Genomic DNA, 21,584 nt, shown 5'->3' on the forward strand with positions numbered 1-21,584 from the left:
TGTAGCCAAAGTAGTAGAAATGAATAAGACCGAGAGGTAAGAAATGAGCCAGACCAGAGTGGATTATTTTTTGATAATAACATGATTTCATTTGGCCTATTTGGGGATTTTCCCCTTTCTAATGATCTTAGTCAACCCTGTGATGTGTCAGCCAAGAAAACTAATTCAATATTAAGCCACACCAGGAGAAGAAAATATCACAGGGTGAGGAGGTCTTGGTATTAGGAGATCATACATTTAGAGCCGGAGGGAGCTCAGAGCCATCTAGTTCTACTCCCTCATTGTACAGATGAGGGAAAACGGAGTTGACGTGACTTGCCCAAGATAAGATGCCTGGTCAGACTGGAATCTTGTGCTCAGTTCCTGGCGCCATGTTTTAAGAAGGATATTAAGCTGGAAAATATCAAGGGCAGCCTGGGTGGTAAAGAGCTTTGAGGTCATGGCAAAGGAAGAGCATCTGAAGGAATTCGTTCTGGCTGGTCCGGAGGACAGTGCTAGGAATAACAGGGTTGCAGAGAGACTAATTTAACTTAGAGGTAAATTTTGTTGCCTTGGGATGGCTGCCTTAGGGAGAGATGGCCTCGGGTTCCCTAGAGCCTTTCACACCAAAGTGGCATAGCCAGTCGTTTGACAGTAGTAGAGTGCATGGAGTGGGCTAGGCTAGGATCTTGTGACCTCTGGGCTTTTCAAAGTAAATCCAGATCCCAAAGACTGAGTTCTTAGTTGCCTATAGATAGTTTCCCTTAGTAGTTTGGGTGACATCCAAGTTGCTGTTTCCTCCATATAGGGTGATAGATGACAGGGAAGGCCTCCACTAGAGAAAAGGATTGCCTCTATCCAGTGCTGCATTCAGGGACACTGTACAAGAGGCCACTGAAGCTCCTGCCCTTTTATTGAATTGGAAGGGAGATTAGAGATCACCTGATCCAAGCCCAGGTTTTCCAGAGGGGGAAAATAAGTGTCAGAATGATCATTTCACCTTTCAGTAATGCTGAGGATGAATAGACTAGGTAGATACATGCTTGGAAAATCCTTTGATGGTGAAAGCATTCTGGAAATGATTGGTAATGCTATTTCTAGCCTGCTCATCTACAGGGATGATGCATTTTACTTTATACAGATCATTGCTGACCTTGTTTCTAGAATTCCAACTAACTTCGGGCACAATCTTGTTTCACTTCCCCATCACTTGTGTCCAATGTCTTTTAAATTAGGGCTTCTTAAATTTTTTTCCACTTGAGACCTCTTTTTGCCTTAGAAATTTTTACATAACTCTGGGTACATAGGTGTATAAAATAGGTATCCAAATCAAACATTTACTCATAATAAATCATCATTTCATGACCCTCACATTCAGTTAAGACCTCGTATGGGGATCCACAGTTTAAGAAACGTTGCCTTAGAATTCTAATCTTATGTTGCAATTCTCTTCAAAGTCTTACTAAGATCTGGTATTTACTTTGAACTGTGTACCCAATTCTGTAGAAGCTGCAGAAGTCAAGACCATAGTCCTTGCCTCAAAGGAGTTGGGGAGATAATCCATAGACTTGCAGCACCTTACCTTCCCTGGCCCCAACTTTCCTTATCTGTAACATGGGGATAATCATCTATTCCAGAGTTGTTTTGTGATAAAGGTGCTTTGTAAACCTTCAAGTGCTATATGAGCATGAACTTTTATTTATTGTTTTTATTATTATCTCTAAACCTCTATATACAAAAATTTCATAAACATTTTTTAAGTGCTTAATATGTATAAAGTTCTTTGGCAGATTTTGGGGAAGGAAGACAAACAAAAACAACAAAAACTATCCCTGCCCTCAAGGAGTTTACATTCTACTAGGGGCAGAATACCATGAATAGGTAGGCAAATGCAAAGTCATAGAGAATGAGATCAAGATAGTAACCTACCAGGGGCAGCTAGGTGACAGAGTGGATAGAACACCAGCCCTGAAGTCAGGAGGACCGAGTTCAAATGTGATCTGCTCTCAGACACTTAACACTTCCTAGCTGTGTGACCCTGGGCAAGTCACTTAACCCCAGCCTCAAAAAAAAAAAAAAAAAAAAAAAAAAAGATAGTAACCTACCAGCTACAGCTAGGGAGGATCCAAAAAGACTTGTTGTGGTAGGCAGTCTCGGAGCTGCCCTTTAAAGGAAGCGAGGGAGTCTGTTTCTGGCTACCTTTGTTGTCTCCTGCTTAGCACTCTGCCTACCATATAGTAAGCACTTAATAAATACTTGTTGACTGACTGATTAAGAGACAGAGGGGAAGAGAGAATGCCTTCTAGACAGAGGAGAGCACTTGTGCAAAGGCATGGGTGCATAAGCTGGACTGTTTGATACTGGGGATCATATCCAATAGGCCAGTTTGATTAGAACAGAATGTTCACTGACTGAGACTACAGAGGGAGGGAGGCTTCAAGTATTAGGCTGAGGATTTTGCATTTTACCTTAGAGTCAATAGGGAGTCAGTCACTGAAGATTTAGGAGCAATGGAGTGACGTGGTTATATCTATGTTTTAGGAATATCTATTTGATAACTATGCAAAAGCTGGATTGGAGAGGGAAGGGATTTGAGGGAGAGGGGCCAATTAGAGTCCTTTAAGCTCTAATTTCTTTTGAACTTCATATTCTACACACAAGAAGCTGTTGTTATGGAAGGTTATCAGATCTTCCTAAGTTGTGAAACAGTTGATGCCCATAGAATCCTCCCCACTACCTTTTCTTTTTAGCTGTTTTCATGACTCAATTGATATTCTTTCAAGCATTCGAGGAGTTAATTTTTCCCTTCCCTCTCTAGGGAATTGGTTTGCAAGGGTTTCTGAGCAATTGATTTCCACTGAATCAGAGTGACCTTTATCTATGCAAACTAATTAAAACCTGCTCTGTCCCAAATTTCCCCCTCCAATCTGTTTTCTCTTTTCCCCTCCCACTTTCCTCTTATGTATGTGTGTACATATGTGTGTGTGTGTGTGTATACACACACACATATATATATATATGTATATATATATGATATGATATGCATATATGTTGCATTTTATGGCTCACCACAGTAGATCACATTGTTATCATCACAGAATTGATTGAAAGACATAGAACTATGTTCATTAGTTTTAAAACATATATATATTTGATTCAGGAGAACAAAACACTACCTTAAAGGCTTCTTTAACAAGCTATCTCCCATCATTATACACTTCAACAATGGTACTGTATGAGGATGTATTCTGATGGAAGTGGATATCTTCAGCATAGAGAAGAGCTAATCCAATTCCAATTGATCAATGATGGACAGAATCAGCTACATCCAGAAAAGGAACACTGGGAAATGAGTGTAAACTGTGAGCATTTTTTTTTTTTTGCTGTTGTTTTTCTTCCCAGATTATTTTTACCTTCCAAATCCAATTCTTCCTTTGCAACAAAAAAATTCAGTTCTGCACCCATATATTGTATCTAGGATATACTATAACATATTTAACATTCATGAGACTGCCTGCCATCTAGGGGAGGGGGTGGAGGGAGGGAAGGAAAAAGTCAGAACAGAAGTGAGTGCAAGGGATAATGTTGTAAAAAATGACCCGTGCATATGTACTGTCAAAAAAAGTTATAATTATAAAATTTAAAAATATATTTATAAAAAAGAATGAGAATGGGAAAATTTTATATGTAAAACTTTGTTTTGAGTACTCCAAATCCCCTTTGCACAGCTGCTGAAATAAATTTCTCTTATATGTATTAACTTAAAAAAAAAAGCTATCTCCCATTCATTCAACAAAAGTATTTCATATCCTAGAAGGAAAAGATAATTGGTTTACTTTATTAGATGAACTTTTCATCATAGATATCAGGAGAGGTATGAGATGAAGGTATGCTCACCAAAGGATTTTGTCACTGACCACTAAAAAGTTGAAGAAATAATCTCGCATGATAAAGAACTGAAAGCCGGCCATGCAGACCAACTAGATATTTTGTTTTATTTTACAAAAAGAAACTTCATGTTTTATGGATAAGCTCTTTGAAAGTCTTTATACTGAGAACTACCTTCCTCCATTGGAACCAGCCAAACCAGAGCCAAAACTTACAGTTTAGAAAAAAGAAGTCAAAGAAGAGATATTTCATGAGTCAGCATGGGAAGAGCTAGAAGTCAGAAAAAAAAAAAGTCCCAGTCCCCAAAAGACCCGTTCAGAATCTAGTGAACAAAGGATACATGAGAGAAAAAAAAAGAAAAGATGGTAAGTGGAGGGAATATGACAGGTACTACGAGAAAATGAATTGCACCATGATAAGTATGACTGGAGAAGAGGCAAGAGTGAAGGCCATAGTAAGAGCAGAGAGTGCCATCATAGTCAAAGCTGAATTAGGGGAGGAGACAAAGACTGAGCTTCAAATAGAAATGTTGAAAGAGGATTTTGTATAGTTGGCAACCGTTGTCAATTTGATCTTGGGAATGATCCTCTAGTAGTTGACGAAATTGTTCTACCAAGCCCGATCCTTTTTTTGCCTCTACCACCTGGGCTTCCTCCTCCACTACTGCCTGACATATTAATGCCTCCAATGCCAGGGCCAGGGCCTGACCACAGTATGTGATTTCCAATTTTACAGGGACATGATCAGCCTCCCCCTTCCATCATGCTTCCTGTACCAGACTCTTCAGCCTTAGCAAACTATGTTATAACATTGGTCAAGAAGAACAAGCCAGAGAAAGTAATTCCTCATGATGGATAATAAGCGCTTCCAGATGCTGTTCTTTACTGATGACATTATTCATGAAGCCCTGAAACACTGAAGAATCTCCTGGAAGAGATTCATCACCATTCAAGAGATTTAGGTTTAATTGTCCACGTAGAAAAAATCAACTGCATCAAAAATAGACTGCTCAGATGATGACATGAAGTTAGGTGAATGATCTTCATAGAATTTGTCCTTTAGAACTTGAGACTGATAGTAATAGATTGATAATGTGTTGATCCCAAGAAGAGGAAAACAGTCTGGACTGCCATTACAAAATTGTAAAGCTCTTTGCAATAGCTGTCCCAATAAGGAAATAGAGCACAGGGTAGAAAGAAGCTGTTTAGTTTTTCATTAGAAGGGTCTGTTGTGGAATTGAAGACACCAAGGTCATCTACTGCATCCAGGGCCAATCATTCTAACTCTTGCTACTGGACTTTAATGTCTCTGGAAGGAAGAACAAGACCTATGATTTTGTGCAATTCTGCTTCACTTAAATCCAATTCACTCCCAACTCATCACCCCATGATGTCATCGGTCCTCGTTGAAATTGAAGGAGGGATGATTCAGGCCACTTCCAATGGACTTCTGATGGAGAGAGCCATCAGCATTCAGAAAAAGGACTGTCAGGATTGAATGTGGATCACAAAATAGTTTTTTTCTCCTTTTTGTTGTTGTTTGCTTGCTTTTTTCCCCTTCGTTTTTCTCCTTTTTGATCAGATTTAATCAAGTTAAATGTGAAAATATGTATAGAAGAATTGTATATGTTTAACATATATTGGATTACTTGCTGTCCAGGGGATAGTGTTGGGGAAAAGAGGGAGAAAAACTTGGAACACAAGGTTTCGCAAGAGTTAATGTTTGAAAACTATCTTTGCATGTGTTTTAAAAATAAAAATCTATTATTAAAACAAAAGAAAGAAATTGAAGGATGAACAACTACAATACCAAAGCTTTTTTAATGACTTCAAACTTTCCTAGGAAAAAAAGATCCATATTTTCAATACCAGTAAGCCATCCTATGGCTATAAGTCATGGAACATTAGAGACTCAGAAGAACTCAAAATGATCATTATAACAAAAGCAAAGGAAAGATGCATGGTGGGTGTGAGCAAGATGAAAGGGAGACCCAGTGAGAAAATTTGAACAAGGACTGCCAAGGGGGACAACATCACAGAAATTTTTTAAAGGCAAGTGAGACCAGCTGATCATGTGGGGAGGATGCAGGCTCATAAGTAGACAGTCTGAGTGTTCTACTGGTAACCTCAAGAGGTCAGGAGACAGAAAGGAAGACAACCAGCACATTGGATGAATGTGCAGTCCTGAACTTGTGGGGAGACGTGGTCAAGACTCAGAAGATCTGCTTTGGGATTTCAGTCTACCTGGGTGCACATATTTTATATTTACTTCCTCTCTCAAAGTCACACTTGAGTGGAAGATCAGCTACTTATGAAAAAAACCAATTTTTTTTTCATCTTTCTTAAGGAATCCTCAACACCTCATATGGTACCTACCTGGCAAAGAGTAAGCATTTAATTGAGTTCCTCACATCTCACAATTCAGAACTAAAAAGCCAGAGAGAGAACAAATGCTTCAGGATAAAATCATGTAGTCCAATTCCCTCATCTTACAGGGAGAAGAATGAGTCCTGAAGGAGCTGTCAATTAAATCTCCTGGCTCCCAGGCCAGTGAGTGACTCTGTGACAAAAAGCCTTCCCCTTAGTGTCCCTGTCCCATCACATTCTGTTCCCCATTGCGAAACTTTCTGCCTCTCCAAACTCCATCACTACTGTCAGCCAGAGGGACCATCTGCTCAAAAAACACCAACTGGGTCTTCAACAGGGAAAGTGCTGCTGATGTTGGAAATAGCTCGAGTGAGCAGCCCATCTCAAGCGTTCTGGCCAAGCCCTACACATACAAGAGAACAGCCTCCAGGCCGAGAGGGAAGGAGACTAGAATGGTGGATGAATTCAACTGGAAACCTCTTTGGGGAAATACCCCTTTATCTTCATCAGGTAATTCAGTACCTTTTTGTGGCTGGGAATCACTAACAGAAAAAGATATCAGAAGCCACAAGAAAGTCACAAATAATTTAATTCAATTGTGGCACACTTTTTTGAGGAGGGAAAAATTAACAGTTAGTGGGGAAACAGTGTCAGAACACCTGGATCTGAAACTTGACTCATTGTGTGACATCTGGCCAGATGTCTGCCCTCTCCTGCCTTCAAGCTCCTCTCTGCCATGAAGTCATTGCTAAGGCACTCCTCCAGCACCCAGCCCTGTGATACAATGAAAAGATTAAATACATCAGGTCCTTAAATGGAGAACAAGAAGAGGAATGCTTGATTAGATAAATTCAGCAGCTATGAAACATATATTCAGCAAAATATTATGTATTAAAGGTAATGAGGGAAAGTGGAAGGAGAAAGAGAGGAAAGCCAGGTGGGCAGGGTCATGTAGAAAGGTCTCAAGGATCATTTTGTTAGAAGAGGAGGAAGACCAAGATCAGCAGAGTAGGGAAGAGGGAGATAAATACATAGAGGAAAGTGGAAAAGACAAAAAGGATAAAATGCTCTTTTTCCAAACTTTTTTTTTCCTTCTGAATCCTCCTATATCATCCTTTCTATCCCTCTCCCAGTAGATGACCTCCACCTCCTGGTTTTGAATATCCTCCTGAATTACCTCTCCTTTGAACTGCCATTTCTCATGTCTCTCCTCCCTTTTACCATAGGATTTTGCTCATGATATTCCTCTTACTTGAACTCTCCTCCCTATGTTCTCTGCTTCCAAATCCCCTTGTCCTTCCAAGGCCAGCATCTGTCAGGTGGAACTCATGCTAAAGCCCCAGAGCCTGTAAAACCAAAGTTTAGTATCTGGTTCTGCTGCCACTGAAGGCTGATCTAGAGGAGTTTGAGCCCCTCCAGCTAGACTGGAGGCTCCTCATTAGGCAGGGCAGTGGGAGGCAATAGGAGGAGGGCTGGCTTGGGAATCCCAGGCCCAAATTTGAGATTCCGTCCCACCCTGCCCTCTTGGCCAGATTCTGCTAGATGACCTCTCTGCATCCATCACTCTCAGTGCCTGTGACTCCATAATCTCAGAATTTGTGCAGAATCAGGCTGGGCAGTGCTGGGAGATGTTGGGGTGAGACAGCTAGGCTTGGAACCAGAAAGACCCTGATTTGGGTCCCTAGCTGTGTGGCTGTGGGCAAGTCATTTTGTGCCATGTACAGAGAGGAAACAGGGAAGGAGACAGATGTTGTACATGTGGGAAGAGCCAGATGTTGTACGTGTGGAAAGAGACAGATGTACGTGGAAGGAGACAGATGTACATGTGGAAGGAGAAAGATGTTGTATGTGTAGGAGGAGACAGATATTTTATATGTGGGAGGAGACAGATGTACGTGTGGAAGGAGACAGATGTATATGTGGAAGGAGACAGATGTACGTGTGGAAGGAGACAGATGTATATGTGGAAGGAGACATATATACGTGTGGAAGGAGACAGATGTACGTGTGGAAGGAGACAGATGTACGTGTGGAAGGAGACAGATGTTATGCGTGGGAGGAGACAGATGTACATGTGGGAGGAGACAGGTGTTGTACGTGTGAGAAAAGACAAGGCCAGAGCATCTATTAGGTGGAACCCATGCTAAAGCCCCAGAGCCTGTAAAACCAAAGTTTAGTACCTGGTTCCGCTGCCACTGAAGGCTGACTAGAGGAGTTTTGAGCATGTACAAGTGGGAGGAGACAGATGTATATGTGGGAGGAGACAAATGTTGTATGTGTGGAAAGACCCCCCGGGTGCTATACTGGAGAATACTATCCCTCACTCAGTATCTCAGTGTATATGTGGCTCTCAAGGTGCAAGGAGGCAGGGAAGGTGGCGACCTGTGTTGATGGAGGAGCTTCCCCAAATGAGGGTTCCTACCAGTTCTGACATAGGGTCAATCTCTGGCCTTCTTCCTATTGGCTGGTTTTCTGGTGCTGAGCTTCACTGACCTTGGGTAGACTCTTAGACAAAGCCCAGACCGCCATGCTGAAAGGCTGCCTGGCTTGGATCTCCCAGCCTACTCTGGGGTGATCTTTGGTGGTCTAGCCACCTCTTCACCACAATGACACATGAGGAGGGGGCTTCCAAAGGACCTCAGTGAGGACTCCCCAGGACGCCACTCACTCTCCTGTGCTTCTCTCTTTCAGACATTTCCCAGATGACCCGAATGTTCAGTGGAACACCGAGCTCTTGGCTACCCTTCTCCTGAGGCACATCAAGGCGAACCACATTGATCTGGTAACGTAACCCCAGCTGGCAAAGCCCATGTTCACCCATGCGGGGCTTGTTTTGAATCTGGGATCCCTGAACTTGGAGCCAGCAGACCTGGTTCTGCCATTCTACAAGCCCGGGCACCTTCTTGGATCCTCAGTTCCCTCAGTTGCAAAATGGAGACGATTACATTGATCGTCCCAGGACTGTTGGGAGAGGACCACCACAAAGCACCAGCAGTCATGGTCAGGCAGGCAGTCAGCTTTGTGGCTTTTCATCGACTGGTGCTTTCAGGCAGAGATCTGAGTCCCTTTGTCCGTTCCCCAGCTGTTAGTGGACGTGATATAGCAGAAGGGTTCCCGACTCACCTTTTTCCTCATGGGTTACATGAGCCTGGGCAATAATCACAGCTCAGTACAGTACAGTTGTGGTGACTATTGTGTCACCTCCCAGCCTCTCAGGACGTGTCAGACAGTCTCTAGCACTGTCTTGTTAGAGCCTCAAAACTGTCCTATGAGCCAAGTATCAAGGCACTGTTACGCCCATTTTATAGATGAGAAAATCAAGACTTAGAAAGATGTCAGAGGTGGGATTTGCACTGTCTGTTAGCTGCTCCCTGGCACTTCCAATGCCTGCAGTGTTCCTCCATAAGCAGATGTCTCCAGGATTTTCCTCAGAACCAGTGAGGTTAGTTTAAGACGAGGTACTAACGAGGGTTACTTAACCCACATTCACACAGTGCTCTTCTCACTAGGGGCCGGTAGTTAGAAGAGGAGACAGAGGTGATGGGACTCGCTCTTAAATGTTGGAGCCAGGCTGCCAGTCTGGTTGTCTACCCGTGAGCCCTGGCTGCCCCAAGATGAAAATGCTGTGGGTCTGGGGGGTGACCTTTCCTAGCCAGCCTCGGATCCCTTCCTGGAGGGCCTCTGCCCAAGGCAGGGGTGACTCTCACCTCCCATCACACAGAGCCTGGTTCCGTGGGGCTCCGATGCATGTGTGGTGTAATATTGTCTTCCCTGGGACCAAGTGTGGCTGGGTCAGAGCTCCCGGAGGTCAGGGAGTAAGTCAGGGATGCCTTTGCATCTCCCAGCCGGGATCTTGTAAGTGATGAAGAGCTCTGCTCCTCACTGTCAACCCCAGTGGGAATCTGTAAAGCCCGATACTCATGTTAGGGGCCGGATTCTCTGGGGAAAGATCTACTTAGTCTGCCCTGGAAAGATTCTGCCATTACTCGGCTTCATTTGTCTTCATAGTGTGACCTTATGGTCTGAGGTAGACAGCAAGAGACCCATCCCAAGATAAGCTCCAACCCACTGCCTCCTCGCCTCCCCAGGGACCCCAAGGGTCACTTATCCCAGCATCACGCCTGCCCCTCCGGCCCCTCAGAGAGCCCAGAACCCAAGAAGAGAACCAAACAGCTGACCCTGCCCCCAATCAGACTGGGACTGAGAGGCGCTGGCGTGAATCACAAGGCACTGACAGAACACAAAGACAGTTCAGGGGTCAGATTAACACCCAGAGTTTTAGGAAAGCCATTAGGTGAAAGCTGTCCCCTCAGTGTCCCAGAGCTGGGAGTGCAAACCTTACCGTGCTGAGATGGCTCGAGGTGTTTCCCCTAAGAATTGCGGGGTCATCGAGATCACTGATCCAAACACTAGATCGAGGAGGGAACACAACGCACATCTGTGTTAAATAAACTTAAACTACGCCCCCCCCAAAAAAAAGGCAGGTGACTAGGCCGGAGACCTGAGTTCTGGTCTGAGGGATCAGGTTAAGTAGGTTAAGTGACTAAAACGCAGTTTTGTCAACTGTAAAATCTTTGTAAAATGAGGAGACCAAAAGCGAGCCTGTGGGACCTATCCTTTTCCTAGCCCAGCTGTGAAGATTAAACAGGATTTTTTAAAGCACGTGCTAATGTACTTTCTAACTAAATCTGATTAGGCTCCCTCATAACTCTCCTCAGTGCTTTTCCTGGCCTGCACCCAGGATAACTGCGTGGAATCAGGATGCATAAATGTATCTTGCGTATATGATGAGTGTGTTCTCTGACCTTAACTCTGAGGCAAGGCTGGCTATACCTCCCACTCGGGATTCTGGGGGATACCCCGAAAGGGTCGGGGTTCTTTCCTTAATACCATCAGCTTGAGCCCCCATTCTGGGTATGTTCCTCCCACTATTATCCCCTAGGGAGTAATGCCCCAATTTTATTTGACTAATTAATATAATTTTAAAAAACAAAAACAGAAGTATAACATTCCTTCCCCCCTCTTCTTGTACTAGAAGGGCTCACTGTCCCCTCTTTCACCCTAATCTCTGGGGAAATAAGCTCAGATTTTGTTTAGTGGCCACCTCCAGAGGCGGCATAAAGCTCAATGAGCTCCGTTCTCAGCTCTTCCCGGCATCAGTGCCCACTGGACCGCTCCCAGACTCCCGGACTCCAGACGGGCCTTGCTCTCCTGACCTTCCTTGTAGTCTCTCCCAGCTTCCTTTCCTTAAATGAGTGAGCCAGCACTGAGGCAGGTGAAGGACAGAGGCCCCAGATTGGTCTCAGATGGTGAGAGGGTCAGAGGCTCTGCTCTGTCCCTCTCCTACATCACAGTGTAACCCAGGGAGAGGAGCCTCCACCGAGAGAGCTCAGGCCGGCTGTTACAGACCTGCAGCAGAGGCCGTGCTCCCTGGGCCCAGACCGGAGCTGCTTACAGAGCATCTACACGGGCTCAGAGCCTCTCCTGTGGATTTTCATGACCTTCCATCACCCACTGTCCTTCCACATGGGCTCCTCAATCTCTTCCATGTGGAAATTACATCACTGGTCTCTGGGAGTGCTCCCAGGGACTGGGCTTGTCAGCCAGCCCCTCACCACAAATGTTCTATTATCACTTGCTTCTTTTTCAAAATACTCCATCATTTGTTGTCCAAATGGCTAAAATGACTTATAAAGGTCACACATTGGATTAATAATGGCAGAGTCAAGAATTGAACTCCCATCTTCTTCCTCTGGGCTCCTAGGTCATATTGTTCTAATGGAGGAGATAGACAAGGCTGTGTAGGTAGGTGAAGGTAGCCCATGGAGACACTCTAAAGGTGGCAAAACCTTCAGTGTGAATAATGAAGATTTATTTCTTCTGAACATTTCAGTTAAATGTATTTTCAAACATGTTTCCAGGAGGCAGGGGAGAGGAGGGCCGCAGAGTTGGGTTGGGATGGGGCGGGATTCTGGAAACCTACCTTGGGCTTAGGCAGAGGTGTTTCACTGAGCCAGACTAAAGAATGATTCAGCCCTTCAACCTGAGAAAAACCTGAGAAAGCGAGGGCTCGCCACAGGAGACACAGAGCTGGATTTGTGGAAAAGGAACTTGGATCGGAATCCTAGCTCTACTTTTTACTACTTCCGTGACCTTGGGAAATATAATCCAATAAGCAATCCAGCAAGTTTTACTTGTCTACTAACATTTGTTTTAAGAGCTTTTCTTTTCTTTCCTCTTCTTTCAATGGGTGGGGGAGGTGGGAAGTAGAAAAAATAAATTTTAATTGAAAAAAAAATTAAAACAATTAGGAAGAGATATGTTTAAAGATAATCCAAAAAGCATTTATAAAGAGTCTTCTATATGCAAGGCACAAAGATCAAGCACAAAAATCATGGGCTCTCAAGGGAGTTTACTTTCTACTGGGGAGATGAGAGAGAGAGGACAGAGACAGAGACAGAGACAGAGAGACAGACAGACAGAGACAGAGAGAGAAATAGAGAGACACATAGAGAGAGACAAAGAGATAGAGAGAGACAGATGGAGAAAAGAAAAGAAAAAAGAGAGAAAGAAGAGAAAGAGAGAAGAGAGACAGAGAGAGAGAAATAGAGAGACACATAGAGAGAGACAAAGAGAGAGACAGAGAGAGAGAGAGACAGAGAGAGAGACAGAGAGAGAGAGGAGAGAGAGAGAAAGAGAGAGACAGAGAGAGACAGAGAGAGAGAGACAGAGAGAGAGAGACAGAGAGAGAGAGGAGAGAGAGGGAGAGAGGAAGGAAGGGGAGGAAGGGAGAGAGAAAGTGTGAAGACTGATGCGAGGCCCATCAAGATATTCTTCCCATGTCTCGAATATTTATCCTTTTCATGCCCACCCCTCTGACATCATCTATCATCTGTACCATCATAATTCAACAAACATTTAATAAGTATCTATTAGGTGTAAGGCTCCATGCTAAGTCTACGGTTGACAAACATTTTTTAAACTACAAGGATGAAAAAATGGAGAAGGTGACACTTGAGCTACATCCTGAAGAAATAGAGGAGTCTATAAGGTCTTGATGAAAAGGGAGTGCAGTCCAGGCGTGAAGGGCCAAGAGGGCAGAGGAGGCATGGAAGTCAACATCTGGCAGAGGGCCCCATATGGGAAATGGAGAGGAGTCTTGCCAAACCATAGAGTTCAGGAAAGGGGGAAAGGAATAATTAGGCCTGAGGCAAGATTGCGGAGTTCTTTAGGAACCAGGGGAGTTTATGTTGTATCTTTGAGTAAAGACTTGAAGCAAGGAGACCAGTTGAAAGGTCATTGCAACAGTCTAGGCCAGAGAGGATTGAGGGCTCAGTTATTGTGAGAGTTAGGCGATCAGACGCCGGAGGAACAGCAAAATTTGGCCCCCGAATGGTGGGAAGGAGGAGGAGGATCATAGCCCATCAGAAGAATGGTGGGGCCTTTGACACAAGTAGAAAAGCTTGGAAGAATGGGGGAGGAGGCAAGGGAGAGGACACACTGGCATTAATGGGGCTCATCTTGCCAGCTCTGTCACAGGAGCCTCCTCTCCAGGAGGAGTCCACAGGCCTGCTGACTCTTCACTGATTTCATTCTGTCCTCTCCAGCCTCAGAGAGAGCTTCCATCAGAGTGTAGCCTTCTTTATTCAGAAGAGTTATAGAAAGCACTTTTCAGACCTTAAATTGCTACGTCCATGTTGGTTCAGTATAAGGAGCTCCTCAAGAGAATGTCTGCACGTGTGTGTGAGTGTGAGTGCGTTTGTGCACGAGAGCTAGACTTGAAATCCGACAAGACCTGAGTTCAAAGCTGGCAGACATTGATGAAATTACTTGATCTCTCAGTCTCTGTTTCTTCATCTACAAAACTGGAATAATAATAATTAACATTTCCTCAGAGGAGAACCGCATGTGAGATAATTCTGTAAAGCACTTGAAGTGCTACAGATATGTCAGGGATTATTACAGAGATTTTAAAGAGATGAAAAAATCGACGTGTGGAAACTGTAAGAAATGGAGACAAAAGAGTACGGTATGGGAAGTGTCAAAGTGTGGTCTGGTGATCCTGGGGTTACCTCAGACCCCTTTCAGAAAGGCTTCCACGTCAGTGATAATCCGGTAAACCACCATAAAGAAAAGCTTTGTGGGGGATCATCAATTATTTAAGAATGTAACAAGGGTCCTGAGTTTCTGGCAAAGTAACTAGTGAGCCAGCCTCAAAAGGAGAAGAGTTGCTTTCAAAATTTGTCTCTGTTACATACGGGCCGGGTGTTCCTAGTCCGATCCAAGCAACTCTCCAGGACTCGAAAAGTGCAAAGCAGGTGGTGATCTGCATTGGTGAAGAGCCTTTCCTCGATGGGAGTTCTCTAGACCAGCGAAGGCCCAGATGCAGTCCAAAGGGGGGAGGTGGGGAAGTAAGGAGAACACCAGGAAACGTGGGCCAGTGCACATGGTTAGGCACAGAGTAAATAAGGCAGAATTGGAAAAATGTACGTACGTGCATGTATGTGTATGTTTGCCCACGACTGTGTTATAAAGAATCATGATAAGGACCAGGAAAAGTCTATAGAAAAAAACCAAATCAGAAGAGGGCGTGGAAACAGGATGGCTCTGTTCATTAGAGTATACACATTTGTGATTTATTTGGCATTTGCATTTTTGGGGTAACTTTTTTTTTCATTTTGTATAATTTAACATCTGATTCTAATTGAATTAAATTCTTGAGTCATTAATTGGATGTCGGCTCATGGAGTTGTAGTGGGGATTGTCCTTCAGGCCCCAGCTGGCCCAGAATAGCCCAATGAGCCCCTGGCTCCCCTCCAGCTCGGAGGCCCTGGAAGCTCTCTCTGGTCATCCTTGCTCTCCCTGCAGCATCTCTAGGCTCTGGGGTCACCCAGAGCTCGTGTTTGGGCATTGGCGTGGATAGCTGTCTGTCTGAGGGCAAACACTATCTTATTCGCATTCATTTCCTCCATCATCCCTGTGTATATTAGGCTCTTGGTGTTTATGAGTCTCAGTTCCAGTCATCTTCTGTACCTGAACCATGCAGTATGTACCCAATAAAGAGTTATTTCCTTCCTTTCTTCCTTCTTTTCCTGCTTCGCCCCTGCCTCAGGACTCCCTTAGTGTTGACTTTGTATCCCTTTAATGTATGGTGCTTTCTTCTAAGCTCCTGACAATATTTAATGATGACATAAGGAGAACAATAGAGTGAGCGCCACCATTCCACAGGCAGCAATGAGTTCTGGGAGCAGCCCTGAGGTGCACGGATAATCCCAATTTTCATTCCCTGCAGCCAAGGCCCAGCCCACGGAGGCAGCTCCTGAATCCTCCCCAAAGAGGACCCACGTCCTGCCTGAGTGTACCTAAGGCATTTGGATTCCTTAGGTCTCTGGGGCATCCGTCCGAAGGGGAGGCCATTCCTGGCCCTTAGATCGTAGAGCCAGAAGTCTACAGTCATTATGGCTGTCTTCAAAGAAAGGGTGTGTTTTTTATTCCCCTCCACGATGTCAAAAATGACCCTTTCCCAAGTCCCCTCTCCCCCCGACACAACTGCTTCCTGTCGTGAGGCCCAGTGCTCAGCACAGTACCTGTGAGAAGCATTTAGCCCCCATTCCATCCTGGTTGTGAGCAGGTCTGGTCACCCCCACTCCCATTTGTGGGACCCCAAAACTGGCCCTCATCACCTCAGCACCCTGACTGGCCCTGGCCACCGGCAACTCCTGGTAAAGTGGAGTGGAGCAGGTGTCTCTCCCCTTCCCCTTCAGCTGCCCTGCCCACCTGACTCCGGCCTGGCTTTCTCCACAGGTGGTGACCTTCGACACTGGCGGGGTGAGCGGTCACGCCAACCACATCGCCCTTTACTCTGCAATAAGGTAGGACATGGTGGGGGGGCGCTTCCGGCAGTGTCTCCATCCTTCCCAGGACTGACCAGAGATAGGAGCCATGTGTGCTTGGGAGCTGGGGAGAGGAGGTTGGGTGGGCGGGAGGGTGGGGGGAAGAGAGGGAGAAGGTGGGGGAGGGCACTTACTGCAGTGTCTCCTACCAACCAAAGCAAGGAGCCACCTGTGCTGGCAGGGGGAGGGGACCCAAAAGCCTCTTCCCTTAAGAGTAGGCTGGTCTAACCACAAGCAGTTATAGCAATGATGCCTTGGAAACCCAAAGCCACCTTTACTTCATCCTTTTTGGGGGTGGGGGGATAGAACACTATCTGTGATTTCATCATGTAGGGAATTCCCAGTGAGGAAACTTCACTACCACCTGCTCTGCAATCAGTGATGTTAGACAGTTTCCTAGACACTGAGGGGCAGGTTAAGTGACTTGCCCAGTATCACCCAGCCAGGAAAGGGCATGTCAGAGGTACCAGCTTGGCTCCGAGGTGACTCTTCCTATACCATCTCAATTACCCCTTAGACTAGGAATCATCAGAATTCCGGAGGAATTTTTAGAGTTTCCAAAAAATAACCATTAGTGCACAATCTCTCTCTAGACTTTTGTAAAACACCTGTGACGAGATAGTGTTAGGATTGTGATCTCGGCTTTATAGAGTCTGAAGTTTGGAGGTCACATGATGTGCCCACGGCCTTCTGGCTAGAAAGTGACCAAAAACGATACCCCAAGTCTTCTGACTAGTGAGCCAGGCTCCTTCCTCTACAAAGGGACATAACTTAAGATATTATTCTCTCTCTCTCTCTCTGTCTCTCTGTCTCTTTCTCTGTCTCTGTCTCTCTGTCTCTCTCTGTCTTTCTGTCTCTCTGTCTCTCTCTGTCTCTGTCTCTCTCTCTCTCTCTTTCTCTCTCTCTATCTCTCTCTCTGTCTGTCTCTCTCTCTCTGTCTCTCTATCTCTCTCTGTCTCTGTCTCTCTCTCTCTCTCTGTCTCTCTCTCTCTCTGTCTCTCTCTCTCTGTCTCTCTCTCTCTGTCTCTCTCTGTCTCTCTCTCTCTGTCTCTCTCTCTCTCTCTGTCTCTCTGTTTCTCCTCTCTGTCTCTTTCTCTGTCTCTCTCTCTTTTTCTCTCTTTCTCTCTCTTCCCCTTCCCCTCTCTCCCTATATAGTTCTATATTTATATACATATTCAATATATAGAAATTATAGTGTATAATATACTTACATATAATATGCATATGTTATTGAAAGAGTAAATTTTGTAGTAAATAACCTTGTTTAAAAGTTCTTTAATTCTGACTGGCAAATTGTTTATATGAAATACGCCGATGGGGGCTCAAAGAGCCGCAGAACTGAAATCCAAACCCACAGGCTGATTTCTAAAACTCTTGGGTTGTTGTAGTCAAGTGTCTCTCTGGGGAACGAATCTTCATAGACAGAGTGACAGAGAGATTATTTTTCAGTCATGTCTAATTCTTTATGACCCATTTGGGGTTTTCTTGGCAGAGATATTAGAATGTTTGCCATTTGCTTCTCTAGCTTGTTTGACAGATGAGGAAACTGAGGGGAACAGGGATGAGTAACTTGCCCAGTGTCACACCGTAGTAAGTGTCTCAGGCGGTATTTGAACTCTGTTCTTTCTGATTCCAAGCTCAGCAGTCTAGCTAAGGTACAACATGGCTGCAAATGACTTATTTTATAATTGAGGGAGCTGAGGGTTGCGGCAGGTCACACAGCCACTGAGGTTCTCAAGCCCAGACTCTATGACCCTCAAGCCCAGTGCTCTTCCCATTACTCTGCCCAGCACTGACAAGCTGCCACAAAGTGCCCGATCCTATGCTCGATCCTTTGGGGACGTGTACAAGCCGAGGGATCGTCCTAGTCCCCGGGGATAAATAGGTGAGCCAAAACTGAGTCACAAAGAAAAAATAGAAATCTGTGCTGAAATTTATAGCAGTTCCCATGGAGACAGAAGGGTACTGAAGAGTATCCGACTTGGCTTTAGGAAAGTTCTGCGTTTAACTCCTTTCAGCTACTTCCTACGTGCACTGTATGGATGTATTCGCATACATGTCTTCTCCCCCGTTAGCATGTAAACTTGTGGCTGGGGACTGTTTTGGACCACATGGTGTTCCCAGCCCTCAGCCAGGGCCTGACACATGGTAGGATCTTCATGCAAGGTTGTTCTTTGCTAAAATCGCTTCTGGCCTCTGATCTCTGCACTCTGGGCAAAGCAACCTCTGAACCATAAAGACGGCGATGCTTGACTCTGTGTATCTCACGTGTTATTTTGAGAAATGGGTTTTGAGGACCTTAAAGAGCTGCAGAATTGAAGTCATTTTTAGGCCAGAGGGAGACCAAGAGACTGGGCCATTGAGTTAGATTAGGAGTGGCGAAGGGCTTCTGGAGGAGGGGAGCCTCGGCTGGCATTGCCAGGCAGCGACCTGTTGAAGACAGAGACGTAGGAGTCCGGGTCTCCTTCTGAAGCAACCCCTGGCCTCAGAATCACAGACAGCCAGAATGCCAGACTGAAAGTCAGACCGAGGGGCAAATGGACCCTTTCCTTCCCTCCTGCCCCTCTCCCCAGGAGACCCCCATCCTCAGGAAGATGAGGATGTACCGACTTGTAGGAAGCCAAGAGTTAATTTTATCTGTAGGGCCCTTGGCTTTTTCATGGCTGGTTTCACAGAGGAAATAGAGCGTGACCACATGGCTGAGGTTCCTGCCGTGCACAGCTAGCTCTGCCTGCCATCTCCCGGGCCAGGGTGACTGAGCTGAAGCCCTTTCCCACAGGCCACCTCAGCAGACCCCCTTCTCCTCCCAGTGAACCGAGGCAATCTAACTGGCCTTGAGCCTGCCTCCCTCCACTGATCCCCCTGAAGGGGCAGCCCGCAGCCACAGAGTGAGGGGAGACCCCGTGCAGCCTCCCCTCTCCCCCTCATCAATCCCTCCTCCACACAGCTTCCAAAATAGCCTTCCTAACCCACAGAGCCAGAGAAGGGCATGAAAATGTGTGGGGAGCTGCGGCTCTGGAGTACTGCGGCTGCTGTCAGAAATGGCTGCTGCTCTGTGGGCTTGGCTGGCCTGATGAGGGAGACCAGTTCGGCTGAGGACCACAGTGTCCAGTGAGGCTGGGAGGAATGGCTGAGGCCAGATTGGGAAGGGATCTAGAATCTTAAGCAGCTTTGAGTTTTGTTTTGTTTTGTTTTGTTTTTTGAGGAAATTGGGGATAAATGACTTGCCCAGAGTGTTGCCCACACAACAGCTTTGATTTTAACCTAGAAGCAATAGGGAGCCACTGGAGGTTTTTGAGTAGGGAAGTACCACAATCAAATAAATCGCTTTGGTAGCAAACTGTGGGATCAGAGCGTCCAATCTGGGCACTTGGTCCCAGGATATTTGGACCAGGATCTAATCAATTGTGATCCAGCCTTGTAGGTAAACCCCAGGAGGGCTGAATCCCACGGGTATTTTGGATCAACTCCCTCCCTAAACCCAGAATTGGACAGTGAATACAAAAGCAAAAAGATCTTTTTACCCACCCTTCAGTCCTACATAGCCTAAAATAGTGAATATTGGCCTTCTTATGGGAATATCAGGCCCCATTTACAAAGGGGAGGAGAAATTTGGAGGGCAGAGCATCCAACAACACAGTCCCAGGGATCTTAGGTCCAACAGGCGTTGTATAAAGGAGAGGATGATGGGCCTGGATTCAAGTTCCAGTCCCGGCTCAGGTACTTACCAGCCAGGGGAGGCACTTAGCACCTCTGGACCTATAGAACAAGACAAGTGGACTTGCCCCTCAGTTCCTTCCAAGTTCTCTTTTGATCTGTCACCCAACATCTCCTGGGTGAGGGGTCACTGAGCAGAGTGTGCTTCTGACATTCAGTCATTCCTACAACTTATATTAATCTTGAGCTCACACACACACAGACACACTCACACACACAGACACACTCACACACACACACACACACACACTCACACACACACACACACACACACACACACACACACACACACACACTCACACACTCACACCCTATCTGTCCCAACTGATTGCTATAGCACTGGACTTGTTCTAACAAGAGTCCAGGGGCCTAACTCCTCTGCTAGTTTCCCTGGGCTACGGAGAAAAACAGTTGGGAGCTTTGACCCCAATACAGTCTCTTGCCTGGAATACCCCCAAATCGGGTCACCCACCGCCTACGAGACCCACCCCCCATCACTAGCACCAAGATAGCAAGGAAGCCTGAGGAAACAATGCAATTCCTTCTACAGAGCAGCCTGAGAGAAAGAAGGCAGGAAAGAGAAGCTCCATATGTTTGCTCCGAAATGAGGTGGGGGAGGTGTGTGTGTGAGTGCGAGAGTGTGACAGAGATCTCCACCAAACTCGGATCCCTCGGGTTTCTCACGGCCGGCTTTTCTCTTCCTTGCTACCGGTTGACATTGGCTCAGTTGGGCAGAGAGAAGGCTGCATTATGGGAGATAGTGCCCTTTCTCCCCAGTCCTGCACTTCCCCCAGATTGGGGGAACGTGGGATATCCTGGAAATAGAATGACTGGAGAGTGTTGTTTTTATCTCCAGCTCCAGCCTCCCTACGAATGAAGATTCTTAGTTGTTTCCCCTGAAACAAAAATGCTTCATTAATACCATCCCCATTGAAACTGTCACATTAATGAGCACATTTCCGGGAACCTGGTGGGAGCTCTGGGAAGGGACCCCACGGAAGCTGCTGAGGGGCTGAGGAGAGGGAAACAAGAAGCATGACCCAGCTCCTGCAGAAAAGCAGCTTGAGAATTATGCCCCACCAGAAGCAGGTTGGTGCAGTGGGTAAAGCCAGCTTCAGAGTCAGAGGGAGTGCGACTCGGGTCCTGCGGGTGACCTAGCTGGGTGACCCTGTCACAGCTTCCCCGTGACAGCTGGCAGCTCCCTGAAACAATTAAACTAAGAACGGGGGCCAGTCTTTGTGGTGAAGATAGTCTCCACACTGGGAGTGCCTCCTAACTATGATAGATCCAGTTAAAGAGTAAAAAATAGCTGCTGATAAAAATGTTCAGGATAATGTCTCTGAACAAAAGGAGAGGGGCTGGATCCGTGCTAAATATCTAAATGTGAAAGGGACACAGGGAGCACAGTTAAACAGGGAGAGCTTCCTAGCAAGGGAGGTGGAGGTTGGACCTTGAATAGACACTAGTCCTGATTGCAGAGAGGCGGCGCACAGGGCGTCACAAGGTGGAGGCCACAGCGGCCTAGGAACAGACCTGGCAGGGTGTGGCAAGCACAGGCACTGGAAGGCCTGGCTCTGGGCAGAGCTTCCCCTCTAACTCGGCTGCAGGCTAGTCCTTCCCTTTCCCAGGACCCCACCCTCTTCCTGTGTAAAATGAGGGGCTGGACAAGGGGCTTCCAGGGGTTCCCTCCAGCCCTGATTTCCATGATTCCCCCATGTAGGAAAACTAGGCTCGGAGGAGC

At 45.9% G+C, this 21,584-nt stretch overlaps 1 protein-coding gene and 1 long non-coding RNA gene across 2 annotated transcripts in view; one reads left to right on the top strand and one right to left on the bottom strand.

Moving 5' to 3' along the window:
• PIGL (phosphatidylinositol glycan anchor biosynthesis class L) overlaps positions 1-21,584 on the top strand; it is a 129,465-nt gene that overhangs the window by 95,937 nt on the left and 11,944 nt on the right. Inside the window, exons 3-4 of the mRNA XM_074263940.1 lie at positions 8,925-9,015; positions 16,038-16,105. Of these exons, the coding sequence (XP_074120041.1) occupies positions 8,925-9,015; positions 16,038-16,105 (159 nt within the window). The remainder of the gene's footprint in view (positions 1-8,924; positions 9,016-16,037; positions 16,106-21,584) is intronic.
• LOC141540204 (uncharacterized) lies at positions 6,817-12,313 on the bottom strand. The gene is made up of 3 exons (XR_012481486.1): positions 12,217-12,313; positions 10,576-10,642; positions 6,817-7,007 (listed from the first exon to the last, which is right to left on the bottom strand). It is a non-coding gene; the product is annotated as an uncharacterized LOC141540204 (long non-coding RNA).

The sequence above is a fragment of the Sminthopsis crassicaudata genome, chromosome 4, assembly GCF_048593235.1.
Source record: "Sminthopsis crassicaudata isolate SCR6 chromosome 4, ASM4859323v1, whole genome shotgun sequence".
Classification (NCBI taxonomy): Eukaryota; Metazoa; Chordata; class Mammalia; order Dasyuromorphia; family Dasyuridae; genus Sminthopsis; species Sminthopsis crassicaudata.